General features: G+C 38.8%; 1 protein-coding gene across 2 annotated transcripts in view; it reads left to right on the top strand.

Moving 5' to 3' along the window:
- Positions 1-16,488, top strand: part of UTRN (utrophin) — a 583,727-nt gene that overhangs the window by 255,141 nt on the left and 312,098 nt on the right. For both annotated transcript variants that reach the window (XM_084623224.1, XM_084623225.1), the window contains exons 49-52: positions 3,223-3,437; positions 4,672-4,789; positions 8,128-8,333; positions 10,769-10,923. In XM_084623224.1, coding sequence (XP_084479350.1) covers positions 3,223-3,437; positions 4,672-4,789; positions 8,128-8,333; positions 10,769-10,923 — 694 coding nt within the window. The remainder of the gene's footprint in view (positions 1-3,222; positions 3,438-4,671; positions 4,790-8,127; positions 8,334-10,768; positions 10,924-16,488) is intronic.

A 16,488-nucleotide genomic window follows, 5' to 3' on the forward strand; every position in this document is an offset into this window, starting at 1 on the left:
CAGCCAGTTACCAAGCACTACAGGGAAAGTATGACTTCCTGAATTGTTCGAAATTTGTGGATTTTATTGACGGAGCTTTTTCAAGCTATGAACTTTATCATAGACTAGATCATAACTAAGGCTACAATTTTGTCATGAGTATTTTTATTAAAAGTCACAGACAGGACACAGGCAATAAACAATAAATCACGGATTTGTTGAAGGCGGAGCCCAAGCCCTGCCACCCTGGATTGAATTATTGGAATTTTCAAGAAGTCACGGAGATCTCATAAAATCCCAGAATCTGTGACTTCCGTGACAGATTCATCGCCAGCCACAGAGTGCCTGTCAAGACCCCTCTCTCTCTCTCTCTCTCTCTCTCTCTCTCTCTCTCTCTCTCTCTCTCTCTCTCTCTCTCCCTTAAGACTTATGGTCTCATGCACGTATGTGACAGCTTTTGCTAGACTCCACCTTTGTTTTGCCTACAAGCGTGGCTTCAAACTATGTACTTGCCAAACCAACAGTCTGTGAGCACCATAGTGACTGTTCCCAGCAAAAGGATGTCATCCTTGTCATAGTGGAAGAATCCCCTCCAGCTGTGCATTTGCGTTCCCTTCCTTGCCTCCACATGGGACAGGACAATCATTACCAACACATCCCTGTTGGGAGCTCATGTGAACAACAGTGCAGTGCGAGGCCCCTGGATGTTTCGAGAGTCCATGAGCTACAAGCAGTTCAAAGGGCTTGCAAAAGCATTCCCCCATTTGTGCAGGGTCACCATCCCCATATAATGTCAGACAACATCACAACAGTCTTTTTACATCAACAAAAAGGTTGGAGCAAGATCCACCCCTCTGTGCACAGAAGCAGTTAGTCTGTGGAACTGGTGTATTGATAATCAGATTACCCTGTTGGCAGTCCTCCTCCGAGGAAACCAGAATGTGCTAACGGACTCTCAGCTGACACTTTGTGGTCGATCATGAATGGGTGCTTCACAACTCTGTGGTAAACAATATTTTTGCTCGGGGGAGGGGTCCCCCTCCAGGGACCTGTCTGCCTCCCAAATAAATAGAAAATGTAACATATGCCATTCTAGAGGAATCCTGGGTTGCTGCTCACAGGACAATGCTCTACATCTTCCATGGTCAGATCATATGAACTATGCCTTCCCTCCACTACGGCCTCAAGTTTTGCGCAAGATTCGGCAGGACAGGGCATGAGTTATTCTTAATGTCATCAACTGGCCAAGATAATTTTGGTTCCCAGACCACCTACACATGTCATCTGAGGCACTGACCATTATTCCTATGCTTCCCAATCTCCCTACTCAGTGGAATGGCAAGAGCAGGCAACCCGATCCTTGTCTGCTACATCTCAGAGCCTAAATGAGCATCGTCCTTAGAGTAATTGTGCATTGAAGCTGTACAGAGCATCCTTTCTAATAGTAGGAAGGATTCCACTAGGAATTGTTACCTAGCCAAGTGGAATCTCTTCTCTGTCTGAGTGCATCAGACCTATTTCTCCAGAAGCCACAGATATTTCTTTAATTCTGAACTATATTCTTTCCTTGAAGACAGCAGGTTTGTCCATCAGTTCCTTACGGGTGTGCTTGGCAGCAATCGGTGCATACCATCTGCCCTCACAGGGCTACTTGATCTTTGCATGCCCTCTGACTAGCAGATTCTGGAAAGACCAAATCAGAACCCCTACGCTTATTAAAAAAGTCTGTTCCTCAATGCAACTTGAACCTTGTTCTCTCAGTACTCACTAAGCCTCCTTTTGAACCATTAGCTTTCTTGCTCCATGTCTCTCCTGTCCATGAAGGTCTCATTACTGGTAGTAATCACTTCTGCCAGGAGGGTTAGTGATCAGGGGCCATTGATGGCCAATCCTGCCATAAGGATGAGGTTTCATTAAATTTGCGCCTTAAATTCAACCCCAGAGTAGTCTGAATTTCACTTGAACCAGTCTATTCACTTATATGTATTCTTCCCAAAACCTCATGCAACCTTAGAAGAAAGGAGGCTCCATTCCCTCAACGTTTGGCGAGCCTTAACCTTTTGTCTGCAGAGAATGAAAAGAATCAGGAAATCCCCTAAACTTTTTGTCACCATAATGGAAAGGGTCAGGCTGTATCCTCTCAAGCAATCTCAGAATGGATCTCTGGCCATATTTTGCTCTGCTATCAGTTGTCTAATCTTCCCCCTCCTCGTGGGATAAGAGTTCATTCCACAAGAACGTAAGCAACATTTATGGCATGGATTCAAGAAACGCCTCTACTTGATATTTGTAAGACGGCTTTGTGGAGCTCAGTCCATACTTCTGTTAGATGCTATGCCTTGGTACAAGGCTCCTCTGTAGATGCATCTTTTGGAACAGCAATCCTTCATTCGGCTCTGCCATCTGCAACCTCGTACCCTCCTTCTATACGAGTACTGCTTATCAGTCATCCACAGTGGAATACACACAGGGACCAGCACTCGAAGTAGAAGAGAAAGTTACTTTCCTTATAGTAACTGGAGGTTCTTCAAGATGTGTGGTCCATATATCTATTCCACTACCCACCCTCCTTCCCCTCTGCCGCAGATCATCTCTGATTCATGGTGGAGAAGGAACTTGAGGCGGTTGGTCTGCTTGAGTCAGGGTGTATGTGTGGACCAATGGCCACTGCTTTCAACGTTCTCAGCTCCAGGTACATGGAGTGCATGCCTACTTACAGTGAAATAGAGATAGGGCCTATACATCTTGAAGAACTGCCAGTTACTATAAGGTAAGTAACTTTTCTCTTTCAGAGAGTGGGTCAGTAGTTCCCTTTCCTACCCAACTGGAAACAAGATCTACATGTCCAGGGCATATGCATTCTTCTTTGGCCCTGATATTTTTAGTTCGGCAAGTTATTGTATCTCAAGTAATCGTGATTCAGGTTTGATTTTTGCAACATTTCCTTCTTTGGAAACCGTTGTTGTTTTCTAATTAATGTGAATCATTGGGTCACTCTTTATTGGCGTAAAATTAAGTGACGTATTTTGTGTTCTCTGAAGGATTTTTTTGTGTGTGCTGTTGTCAAGGTGCTTCAGATGTCATTGTTGCTATTCTTTCTCTGTACACATTGGCATGAATTTGTAGATCTTGCAGAAAATGCCATGGTTTTTGTAGTTCTTACCAGTGTCACTTTGGACTTGATTTTTTTAAATATTAAGGAAAGAATATTTTTTAAAATGCTGACTATATTTATTGTTTCAGCTTATCCTGCTGTCCAAAACGTGGTGCTACTATCCTCTCCCTTTGAAGCTCCTGTACAGACTCAGCAGGCTTTGGAACTTTCTGCACCTGCTGATCTGGATAAAACTACAACTGAACTGGCTGATTGGCTGGTGTTGATTGACCAGATGCTCAAGTCGAACATAGTCACTGTGGGAAATGCAGAAGAGATCAATCGTACAATTGCACGAATGAAAGTACGTGTCACTGGAGAAACTAGTAATCTTGATAATACACAACTTTAGTGGGTTTTTTTTTTTTTTAATTTCCATATATTCTGTGAGGGAAGAAACAAAGAGAAAATCATTGTACTTTACTGCAGCTAGTGAAAATTATTTGAAAATGACTGTTTGAGAAATAAAAATTTGTTATATATACTGTAGTTCTAAAATTGTTTTTCTTCTTTCCCCTGTTAAGCCCTTGATGTCCTACATCTCCAGGGCCATACTGTTTTTATGCCTAGACCTTCTGATTTTGTGAAAAAGTGCTGTATGTAGAGTGAATATATGTAGGGGCATTACCAAAATCTTTTGCTGGTATATGCCTTTTGTTGAAAGTACATCAGCTTTTGGTCAGTTTAAAAAGCTATGCTGTTATCTGTGCAATATAAGGGTATTTTAGATTGTATTATAATGCAAGTTAATTTATTTCCATTTAATTTTAAATTAGAAAAACGATTGTAAATGCTAATGTTAGACACTCACAAATGTTTGTTCCTGATGATAGTCCACCTGGGGCTGAGGCAGGACTGGGCATAGATATCTGTGAGTGTCTACATTAGCATTTGTGATCATTTTACTTATGTTAATTGTACATTAATCAATATGAGTTAAAACATGACCAAAAACTAGGCAAACCCTGAGCAACTCATTGTATTGTGACTTCTAATGTCAGAATTTTTCGAAGAAGAATTCAGTGTATAGTAGCTTTAGAGAAGTTAAGATTTTCTTTTAACTTCATAGCATTCATTACATCTTGGTATAGTAATTAGGCAGCACTTTGCAAAAATCATGTTATACTCTCATTTTTGGATACAAGACATTTTTGATTACCTCAAACAGGCTGATTTTCTTTTTCCCCTTTAATAATGATTACTCTTTAGTAATAGCTTTGTTAGGTTTTATAGTGAGAAACTAATTTACAAAAGAGAAAAAAGAGGTAGCCGAAAATATTATGTTTCACTTCCAATTAATGTGTAGCTCATATAGATTAATCTGCACTTCAGAATCTTCAATAATAGCCAATCAAAATAAAGTAGCTTTATGATACCGTGACACTGAAAGTAAGTTATACTTGTAAAATATAGATGGGAACAGCTGTCTAGAAGCACAATCTGTCTTAAGTTCATAACTGCATGTAGTCCAGAAAATGTTTTTATAATGTTAAAATTTGCATTTTGTAATTAAAAAAATCTAATATTGATTCTTACAGATAACAAAGGAGGATTTAGAACAGCGCCATCCTCAGTTGGATTCTGTTTTTACTTTGGCTCAAAATTTGAAAAATAAAACTTCCAGTTCAGATGTTAGGACAGTGATCACAGAAAAATGTAAGTTCTCTCTCATATATGTATATATATATATATTTTTTTGCAAGCATAATCAGTTTTTCATTGTACTAAAATAAACTTTTATTTTCTTTCTTAATAAAGTATGAACATTTTCCCTAATTATAGCAGACTAGCTTGTACGCATGTAGGACTTAGCAGTCAAAACAGTCAAGTGACTTTCAGTTTCCCAGTGTTATTTAAAAACACTTATCACTAATCACTAATTAAAATGTTCCTGCTTCTTTACTGTCCATTTCTTAAGTATGGGGGGAGGAGGGGAGATATCTTGGATAGCTCAGTACAGAGTAGCTCATGAAAGGCTTGAGAACGGCTTGCAAAATTCTTCCTGCTTATTCTCCATCATATTCAGTGGTATAAAGGAATTAATGTATTGTTTATTTCATTATGAACTGCTGTGTTCTCAACACTTTGTAACTGAGGGCAATAAAGACTCTGATAGTGTTTGTCCCTGTTTGTTGGGTTTGGGGAATCGGAGGAAAAAAAGAAAAAGCCAAGATAATTGAGTTGTGTGTTTGAAAGTGGAAAGAATCTTTAATAGAGATAAAGAGTGGAGGGTCAAATTGAGCATATAATGGGGGGAAATGTCTTGATCTGTAATATGGAAAGGATATTTCTTGTCTGTAATAATGTGCCATAAAAACTTCAGAGCCAGTGAGTTGGGCTTAGATTTTTAAAGCTACTTAGGCATTGCTGCACTCAATGTTTCAACGCTTAACTGACTTAAAAGACTAAATTTCATTTTCAAAAGGGAGTTAGATGCTTAGTAACCTAAATCCTATTGGCAGTCCTTTTTGAAAATGAGATTTAGTTGTCTAAGTAAGTTAAGCATTGCAACGATAAGCGCCACAATGCCCAAATATTTTTAAAAATCTGGGTCCTGGTTTAAATGGACAGCCAATGTTGATAGTTGTCTCAGGAGTTTTTTTTCAGCTAGGTTTGCAGAGGAGACCTGAATGCTCTGGAGATTCTCCTCTTCAGTACATTAGCCAGTGCAGAATATTACACCATATTCACTTCTGTTGTTTTTGCTTCTGCTGTTTTAATGAAATCACTGATTTTTTTTTATCAGCAACTGCTGTTTGCTTTTGAACCTAACATTTATCCAATATAGTAACATTTTTCTATTTTCTGTTAGGGGTGCTGGAGCTCTTTCTTCATAGCTCTAATTTAGCACTACTGAAATCATTCTGAAATCATCCTGAAGCTGCTCTCAGGTTGCAGTTGGTGACTCTAGTACATTTTATGTACCAATACAATAGCTTTTCTGGTACAAGTTATTGTCAACATTCTTCAGGGAGAGAGTTGTGAAGCTGAGTGTACCATTTCTTACTGGTGAAGGATGAGTAAAGAGGCCCTCATGCAGATAAGAGAACTCTGATGGTTTAGAATACTTTGAAATCGTTTATATGGGATTAGAATTCATGCAAGTGCCATTAAATTAAATATGGCCCTTTTCTTTGCCTTTGTTCAGATGTGGAAAATAAAATGACTTGAGTACCCAAGTGTATTTGATACCCACTTATATCTGTTTAACAGCAAAATAAATACCCCTGGAGCTGATAAACAAATATAAATTGGAATCAAGCATACTTAGTATTATTTATTATCTGTGTTGAACACAGGCCATTTGATTTTCCACAGATCAGAACAAAGGTGATCGAGGTATTATAAGTTAAATACAGTAAAGATTGTGAGTTGCTCAGATATTATGGTAGCTGGGGTCATGTAAGTACCTAAAATAGACAGCATTAGAAATAGAAAGGAAATAAGTACACAAGATTTTTCTTTAGAAAAAAAATCTGTCCTATGTACATGAGGCACTATTATTATAAGTGCGAATCTTTTCTATAAAAGCCGTGCTCAGGATGTGCTCAGAAGTGTGATATACAACAGAACAATGTAATCAATACTATCCATAGGTGATGGAAGTAGCAGTACTGAAGGAAAATGGCAAGGACTGTAATAGAATTACCATGTCATTTAGAATTGGTGCAGATACTGTCAAACTTTAAGTTATCTGTTCGGTTGGCTGTGACAGTGGTTTTCCTATCTATGCACAGAAAGTTTCTAAATCTGTCCATAGAAACCCTAATTGATTTGAAAGAATTTTTATTTTTAAAATAATAATAAATATGCCTCATGTAGATAAATAACAAAGACCCATATCTTACCATTAATATATAAGTAAAACTCTATATAGATTTCTTAAAAATCAGTGGAACAATATGCTCCCGACTATAGGCTTTATTTACATAACTCGTTGGTAATTATTACTTAAATTGATTTTAAGAGAGTTATTTGTGTGAGCAAGATGGGCAGGATTTAAATGTGTTCAGGAGAGATGAGTCTCCTCCTTGTTAAGGCTGAAACTGAGTTCTGTATGAACCTTATTATGAGCCACTCCTGTAACTTAGGCTGGTATAGTTAGTTAGTGCTGAACATTGCCTAGCTTTACTCTAAATGCAAAGGAAAATATTTCTTCAAAGTATGATGAAAACTGGTCAAAATTCTAGAGTAATAGGACATTTTATAATTTCACAGTTGAAAAATCTGACCTTTCTTTCTTTGTTTACCTCTAGTTCTAGTAACAGAATGGTTTGCTACTCCCCCTTTTAACTTTCAACATAGCTAAATCTCCTTGACAGCTCTTGGACTGGTAATATTTGAAGGAAATACATTGTAATGAATGATTATTGTATATTATTGTAAAAGCCACTTAGGCCAAGTCTACACTAGAAACTTTTTTTGGTATAGTAATGTAGATTAGGGATGTGATTATTTTTTCTTTTGGGTGATATTTCTATATTGGCAAAAACTCTAGTGTGGAGGCAGTTATACCAGCATAAAAACGTATTGACCGGTATAGCTTAGTGCAGTCAAGAGGCCAGTATAAGCTATATTGGCACAAGTGCTTTTTTGCAGTTGTAAGCTGTCTCTTTGCTCGGAAGGTTAGCCAGCTATCAATGGTTATCCTGACAAACCTTTTCTAGTGTAGATGTGGCCTTATACTCACACTTCATTATTTTGTGTATCACTGTACTGGACAGACTATATATGCATTAATAAAAACAGTCTTCCTAACCCTGTTCACTACTGTTTACCCATTGGCTAATCTATATAACCACTTGCCCTTTTCTCTTGCCTCTGCGAGTATGAATACTCCTGATGTGCGGCAGAAGTATTTTTATGGGTCTTGCAGCAGCTCTGTATACAGGTGGTTTGCTCCATTTCAGGTGGTCACAGGAAACAATAGATAAGGAAGTCCTGGCTAGTGGATGTGAACTTCAGGTTATAACTTTCTGCATTCTCCTCTGCAGTAGAGAAGGTCAAGAACCAGTGGGACAATACTCAGCATGGTGTGGAGGTACGGCAGCAGCAGCTAAAATACATGCTTTCTGACAGCATGCAGTGGGATGAGCAGAGGCAAGAAATGGAACAAATCGTAAGACAGTATGATATCCGTCTGCATGTGCTTCTGCAGGCTCCTAAAGAGACACTTATCAAACAGATTTCTGAAAACAAAGTAAGATTTGTTCATGCTTCCTAATTCCTTCCTCAGACTGTATGAAGTTATTGGGTCAGCCTAAGGTCTTCTCTGACTTAGAAGTATATGATTCAATATTGATAACATCCTTTGACAGGTTCTCTGTGCTTGTTTGAGTATATACCTCTGTTTGTATATAATTATATATTCTAAATAGCCACGTTTATTTTTGTTCAGAATTCCCGAGAGTCGTGTTTGGTGAAAAGTAGTGAGTTTATGGTGCGTGTGCGAGTGTGTCTGTATATGTTTATATAACCGATATATTTGTATCACATTCACTTAATATCTCCATCTAATAAATTCCCTTACTTAAGCACAGGATTAATGCAATGTGCTGACTCAAGCTTATCATACAATCACTGAACATAGTGCATGTTACTTCACAGCAACTTATTAGTCATACTGGAGACGGTGGAAGTAATTATTAGAGATGGGCCAACTGATTCCAAAATTGACCTGAATTGTCACCCCCAAATGCAGAGTGCAAGGTCCTTTAAGGACCTCTTATTATGAATCTCTTTGAATAAATGTGTTCTCTATCCCTCATCAGGTACCCTGTTTTTGATATTCCAGTAAATCCATTGTAGTACATTAGCAAATCCAACTGCCTCAGGGCTGGTTGCTACCTTCATAGGACATGAGAGTGTCTCAGAGATTGGCCATGCCTCTCTGATACAAGGAAGGATAGAGAGGGCTAGGGGAGGAGTAGGACAAGATGAACTAAAGGTTCACAATCAAAAGTGAGGAGGAAACTCAATCAAGTGGGTTGTTCTTGGGCTGGGTGGAGGAGTGAAGGGATAGAGACAGTATGTAATTTTAGAAAAAATAGTCTAAGGGGAGGAGATTAAGATAAAAGTTGGGTTGGAGGCGGGAGAAAATGTGGTGAGAATTCATCAAATGTTCCAAAAAGCATTCAAATATTCTTCCTTGAGTGCTGGTCCTCCTTGAGGGTATATTCCACATGTGGGTACTCATGCATGCCATGTGCTGGAGTCCAGAAATACTTCAGAGCAGTGTCAGTTGACCTACACATGTGCAATAGCTTCCCTTGCGCTCCTGGTCGAGGGCATAAAGGGTGGTGTGGGTTGACGCCTCTCCAGTTCCTTCTTACTGCTGCATGGCCTGAGTTGGGATCGTGTCCTCCTTCAGTGCATAATCTGTAAAGTAAACTCATAAATAGTTTGTATATATCTAGTTTTAATTAGAATAAGTCTATAGTTAGTAAGCTTATAATTGGGATAGGATAAGTTCACTCCCTTGCCCCTTTTGGGGACAATCCCGCAGTCCTGGGACTATGCCCAGAGTTCCAGGATTCAAGAACTGCATCTCCTGCCCTTGCTCCTTCTCTGTCAGTGAAAAGCATCAACAGTGCCTGTACTGTGTGAAGCACATATATTTCCAATCCTTTGCACCCAGAACTAGGGAGGCATGAGAGCCCCGTCAGTATTCCCCTTTCACTTTTGTACTGCCACCTAAACCCCCTTTCTGGATATTAGAGTTAGTGCCCACCAGATACGCTAGAGCAGTGGACTAGAGTTAAACCCATCTGCAGTGGGAGTAAAATGGTTCACTGTTTGTTAAAGAACATAATTTAAATGTTTGTTAATAAATATACCATGATGGATAATGTAGCATGAGTGAAGCATGCAAAATGAAGAGTTTAGACTAAATATGTTTAGATTATGGAAAAATATATTTAATGTATTCACACATTATGAATAACCATTCATAATGCACTTCTCTCATATACTCTGCAGTTTGAGCTTTGTCCTCTTAACGTTAAACCTTTTTTAAATTTAATTTTCCTCTTATGTTCTCTGTTGTTAATATGTAATGTACAGCAGCATATTATTGGTTTGTTTGTAAGCAGGCGTGCATTATGCTCTTCTGATCTTTGGTTACCAAGTATGGCATATCATTCCCTATAAAGAGAACAGGCCTACAGCTCCTGAAGAAAAATTCCAGCTCCTCCCATTTTTAATGGCAGGAGGTGCATGTCTCATAATATTTTAGAGGTTTTACGTGGAACACAGTGCGAGAAAAATTATACAAAACAGACTTTTTGAAAAATATTTTGATTTTGAAGTTCATCTTTATTTTTACTCTGTATTTGCTTAACAGCTGGCAAAGATGGGCAATGAAATGCAGAAAAGAATTTGTGTAGTCCCTTGTTCTCTTTGGCAAGTTTTTTCTCTCATATTTCTATTTGAATAGTTCATTAGCATCAACTGAAATTTGTAGTGCCTTAATATTAGGGGATTTACGTCAGACAAGAAAATATACACATAAACGTTTTATAGTCTATGTGTGCAATAATTTAACAAAATTCAAAATATAAGAAATCAGACTTTGATTTTAAGGTTGCTCTGATGCCTTGTTTATTTTTATTGACTTATTCTGAAATTTCTCCTTAGCTGCTAATACAAGAGCTGCGTAAAGGGGACATAACTGTGGCTGCATTCAATGACCTCTCTAATAAACTTCTTCTGGACTACAGTGATGATGACACAAGGAAGGTGAAAGAAATCACTGATCACTTAAACACATCTTGGATAAACCTGAATCAAAGGTAACTTTTTCAAGGCTCTGTTGAATGTAAATATTGTACATGGTAAATCTAGATCTTGCAGTTTTAAATAGTCAAAATATTGGACATAAACTCATGGATATGAGAGGCCCTCATAGGTCATGTAATCCCATTCATTTTCTGTAGCATGTAGGGTTATCCCTGTTCAACAGTCACATATATCAGAGGGAGTCTATTTTTGAGTATTTCTCATTATGGGAACTCCCATAACTGACCCTGGAAGACTTTTCCATACACGTATTGATCTTCTTGTTAAATAAATAAATAAATTCTGATGTAGAGTCACAATTTTTCCTTCGTTCAGTCTTATTTCTTTGCCCCTAGCCATTTGTGTCTGCAACATTTGGAACAATTCTTTCCCTTCTTTGAAATCAGCACCTTTGGATAGTTATAGATGGTTTCCGAGTTTCCTTTTTGTGAGTCTATATGTATTCAGTTCAGTCTTCTGACATACGTTAATTCCTATGAGCCTGTTCAGATCTTGGTGATCCTTTTCCTGAAGTGCCTCCAGTTTGTTATTTCTTGTGGGTCTCGTATGTGATACCTTTTATTTTTCAACCTGAGTATCTAACTTGAGGAGCTGTAAGAAGAGTAAATTATTCTCCGCTTGAAATTTACTTATTTACACTCACTGATAAAGATGTAGTTACTTGGGTGCTGAAAGTCTTCCTTTCAGTAAAAATATGGTCCCACTCGTGTATATGTGCATATATATGTGTGTATATTGGCTGAAAGGTAATCAAATCTCCATTCAACTCCTGTTTTATATTTTTTAGTAGCTGACAGACAAATGATACAAGAATAGTATATGACTGATATTTTTTGAATATCAAAAGCTTTAAAACACGATAGTTGTCTGGCCCAATCATTTAATGATGATTCAGTAGGGAGAATCATTATTATTAGGGGAAAAATTCAGTGTGTTTAAAAAGTCTTTTTAAATAACGACAACCAACGAAACTGCTTTTGTAGCTGAAAGTGAATGAGAAGAGAGAGATGGATAATGAAAGTTTTGTATAAGTGGCATTATGACCTAATGGGAGAGGAGGAGGTGACTGCAGTGGCATGCAGTAAGTATCAGAGGCAATGAAGGAAGCAGTGTATAGAATCTTGTTACTCTTCCTGGGAGGGAAAACTCTACCTTAGTAGTTTGCACTTTTGATGTGGCATGGAATATATACAAATGCTTTCCTGGTTATTTCCAGAGATGACAACTGAAATGGCATAAAACTTTGTAGCTCATCTTACATGATGATTTGAGAGAGAGAGAGAGAACAAAAATATATCCCTCTTTAGATGTGTCTGGAGAGAGATGCTGGAATTTTCAAAGGAGTTTGAAAACCCATTGAAGTTCACTGGGATTTGGGCACCTAACTTCCTATGGCTCCAGGCACACTGTGGGAAAAGGCATTGGTTTATGGCAGAGATGCCCAGTTTTTTTCCATAGTGTGGGCCACTTCATAGTGTTGAGGATCTCATGGATCAGGTCCTTTTTTGATCACCCATTCACATTCAGATTTGGGATTTTGGGTCATCCCTATGGCTGTTACTGTAATTGCCCAAATGAAAAAAGAATGGAAGTAAAAATCTCAGTTTGTATATGTGATTGGCAACCTAGGCCATATATACCATACAATCTGAGGCTTACTTCACATGGGGCATTGGTGGGGAAGAGATTGTTTTATGCACAAAGTTCAGTTCTATGGCTTATGCGTTAAATAAAGATTTATGCTTACAATATCATTTTAGAAGTGCTACATGGTCTGTTCTGGCAGTATTCATGCATGGAGAAACCAGGAAGACTCTCCTTAGTTACTTGAGCTGGAAGACTCACTGTTCTGCATAGCATTACAATACAGCTATAAAACATAATTCCAGCAGAACTTTAAATTTTCAACAGCTAATTTTAAAGCTATTGACATTAAAGAGATTGAGCCCTCCAGTTTGATGTGGTGTAAATTGGATATGCTGTACAGTGGCTAATAACATTTTTATACTCAAGGGCTAAAACTATGGTAATTCATCAGTATCTTCACAGCTTCAATAATGGATTACATTCCATGTCTTCAGCATCCCAGTTGTTTCTTCCTGACACATTCTCCCCCCCCTGCGCAGAGTATTGATTTTTAGCATGAATCTGAAAAACAAGTTGATGGAATTTAGTGTTCGGGCCGGGCTGGGAAGAGCCTAAAATTAAAAGGGGAATGATTTTCTTGTTCTTGATCATGGCTTTACTAACAGAATTCACATATTTTTTTCCCTATGGACTCCTTAGTCCAGTGTCACTTCTGCAGTTTTATGGAAGTCTGAATTTCATCCAGTATGGATTCCACAACCTTGGAAGACCCTTGTCAGAGACTCTGTCCTTTCATGACTGGATTTGGACTCCTCTTGGAGTCTGACTGCACTTGCTGTATTGTCATAAAAGGTGGTTACGGTGTAGGGTAGAGTTCTCTCTTTTCTTTTAGTTTTGGATTTGCAGTTTCTGAGAATGAAATGAAAAGTATCTAAGTCTTTTTTATAACAGTGTGGATCACCACTAGGCCATCACATAAGCCCTAGTTTTTCTTCTAACTGAAAAACGGAAAATTCCTAGGTTATCCACATCATCACTCTCAAACCATTTGATATATTAATCATGCTGCTGGAATATGAAGAGCATACTTAATAACATGTTTTCAGCTTTAGTTCAAATAGCATGAAAGTGATAGAATGTAAGCCTGTTATAGTCCTTTCTCTCAATTTCAATCAAGCAGAAAGTTTTGAGATATTAAAATTTAGTGCAGTGGCCATCATTCCTGAAGTGATGAAATTAGGTGTAAAGTTCAGCTCATCCTCCTGTCCAGTGCACCAGTTCTTAGGCTTACAAATCTGGGTCAATTGTCTTGATTCATAGAATCATAGAAGATTAGGGTTGAAAGAGACCTCAGAAGGTCATCTAGTCCAACCCCCTGCTCAAAGCAGGACCAACCCCAACTAAATCATTCCAGCCAGGGCTTTGTCAAGCCGGGCCTTAAGAACGTCAAAGAATGGAGATTCCACCACCTCCCTAGGTAACCCATTCCAGTACTTCATCACCCTCCTAGTGAAATGGTTTTTCCTACTATCCAACCTAGACCTCCCACACAGCAACTTGAGACCATTGCTCCTTACTCTGTCATCTGCCACCACTGAGAACAGCTGAGCTCCATCCTCTTTGGAACCCCTCTTCAGGTAGTTGAAGGCTGCTATCAAATCCCTGCTCACTCTTTCCTTTTCAGCAGACTAAATAAGCCCAGTTCCCTCAGCCTCTCCTCATAAGCCGTGCCCCAGCCCCCTAATCATTTTTGTTGCCCTCTGTTGGACTCTCTCCAATTTTTCCACCTCCTTTCTGTATTGGGGGGCCCAAAACTGGATGCAATACTCCAGGTGTGGCCTCACCAGTGCTGAATAAAGGGGAATAATCATTCCTTCGATCTGCTGGCAATGCTCCTACTAATGAAGCCCAATATGCCGTTTGCCTTCTTGGCAACAAGGGCACACTGTTGATTCATCTCCAGCTTCTCATCCACTGTAATCTCCAGGTCCTTTTCTGCAGAACTGCCACTTAGCCAGTCGGTCCCCAGCCTATAGCAGTGCATGGGATTCTTCCATCCTGAGTGCAGGACTCTGCATTTGTCCTTGTTGAACTTCATCAGATTTCTTTTGGCCCAATCCTCCAATTTGTATAGGTCATGCTGGAGGTGTAGGGATAGGGTCCAGAGTATCTGCCTCTTCCCCCAGCTTAGTGTCATCCGTGAACTTGCTGAGGGTGCAATCCATCTCATCATCCAGATCATTAATGAAGATGTTGAACAAAAGTGGCCCCAGGACCAACCCCTGGGGTACTCTGCTTGATACTGGCTACCAGCTAGATATTGAGCCATTGATCATTACCTGTTGAGCCTGACGATCTAGCCAGCTTTCTATCCACTTTATAATCCATTCATCCAATCCATACTACTTTAACTTGCTGGCAAGAATACTGTGGGAGACTATCAAAAGCTTTGCTAAAGTCAAGGTATACTTTGAAGCTTGTCTGTTTCTTTGAAAGCCACCTTTATTTCCAGACTGTTCTGTTTTCATCGCTATTTCACTTTCAAACTTACTCCCTTGCTTGTGAAGGAAATCCTTACAGAGGGAAATGATTTTGAAGTCAAGACTTCCTAGTTGCTTTGACGTCTTTATTTCTTACTCTCTTTGAGTTACATTGCTTTAATTTTAGAGGGTGTTGTGTTATTATTAGACAACATATTTATTAAGCACCCTATCCTTTGAATTAACATTCCATTATTATTTCCTCAATAAGAAGATAAATGTTCAGGCATATTCCCACCAGATCTAGAGCCAGAAGCATCAAGCCATGGAGGCAGGTCTAAATTAAAGGGTACTGCTCTGTCAATAGTTTATCTGGCAGTAGCCGGAATTTGGAGTGTGTAGGAACCACTTAGTTTCTAAAAGATGGGGATTATTCAAGTGATATTTCTTTGAACAGAATAGTTATAAAAATATAACATTAGACTTGTTGCGTTTAAATGACAGTTGTTTTGCATTTATGCAATGCTTTTCCAGAGTGCCAATAAACTAATGTACAAACCATGGGCTTGATCCTGAAGGGAACTGGTAACCTGAAACTTCTTTTGTTTCTAAAATCAGGTCTTGCATCTATGGATCATTTCAGCCACTATTGAAATTCAGCCACCTGTAGCTTCAAACACAGCAACTGCTTAATACTATTGAGCAAACACTGCACAGCACAGTACAGCAGGAAGGAGGGGAAGAAAATTCATTCCTTCATTTAAAATTTAAGGAGAATGTAAGGAGGTTGAATGTAAATGTACAAGGTTAGAATTTTGGCCAAAATAACAGGGAAACTCGTACACATACAAAAATGACAAGTGGTGAGGATTTTGCTTTTATGTCTCCTCTAAACAGCAGCCTCTTCATGAACACTTTGCCATTGACACCATATGAGAGTGTTAGTTTAGTTCTGATTTGGAGGGAAGAGACAGTTTACTGAATTAGTAGCAGCATTTCGGATAGCAGCTACTGGTAGACGTGCCTATACAATGAGAGTCCTACTGAAAGTACTCACTTTTATTTGGTCCATATTTTGAAAAAACATCATCAAATTCAGTTTCATACTGTGCTATGTATAACTGGTAATGGGTAAATGAGATTTTTTAAAAATGTTGAGTTTCAGAGTAGCAGCCGTTGTTAGTCTGTATTCGCAAAAAGAAAAGGAGGACTTGTGGCACCTTAGAGACTAACCAATTTATTTGAGCATAAGCTTTCGTGAGCTACAGCTCACTTCATCGGATGCATTCAGTGGAAAATACAGTGAGGAGATTTATATACACACAGAACATGGAAAAAATGGGTGTTTATCATGCACACTGTAAGGAGGCTGATCACTTAAGATGAGCTGTTACCAGCAGGAGAGTGCGGGGGAGGCCTTTTGTAGTGATAATCAAGGTGGGCCATTTCCAGCAGTTAACAAGAACATCTGAGGAACAGTTGGGGGTGGCG

Source organism: Lepidochelys olivacea (assembly GCF_965140295.1).
Source record: "Lepidochelys olivacea isolate rLepOli2 genome assembly, chromosome: 3".
Classification (NCBI taxonomy): Eukaryota; Metazoa; Chordata; order Testudines; family Cheloniidae; genus Lepidochelys; species Lepidochelys olivacea.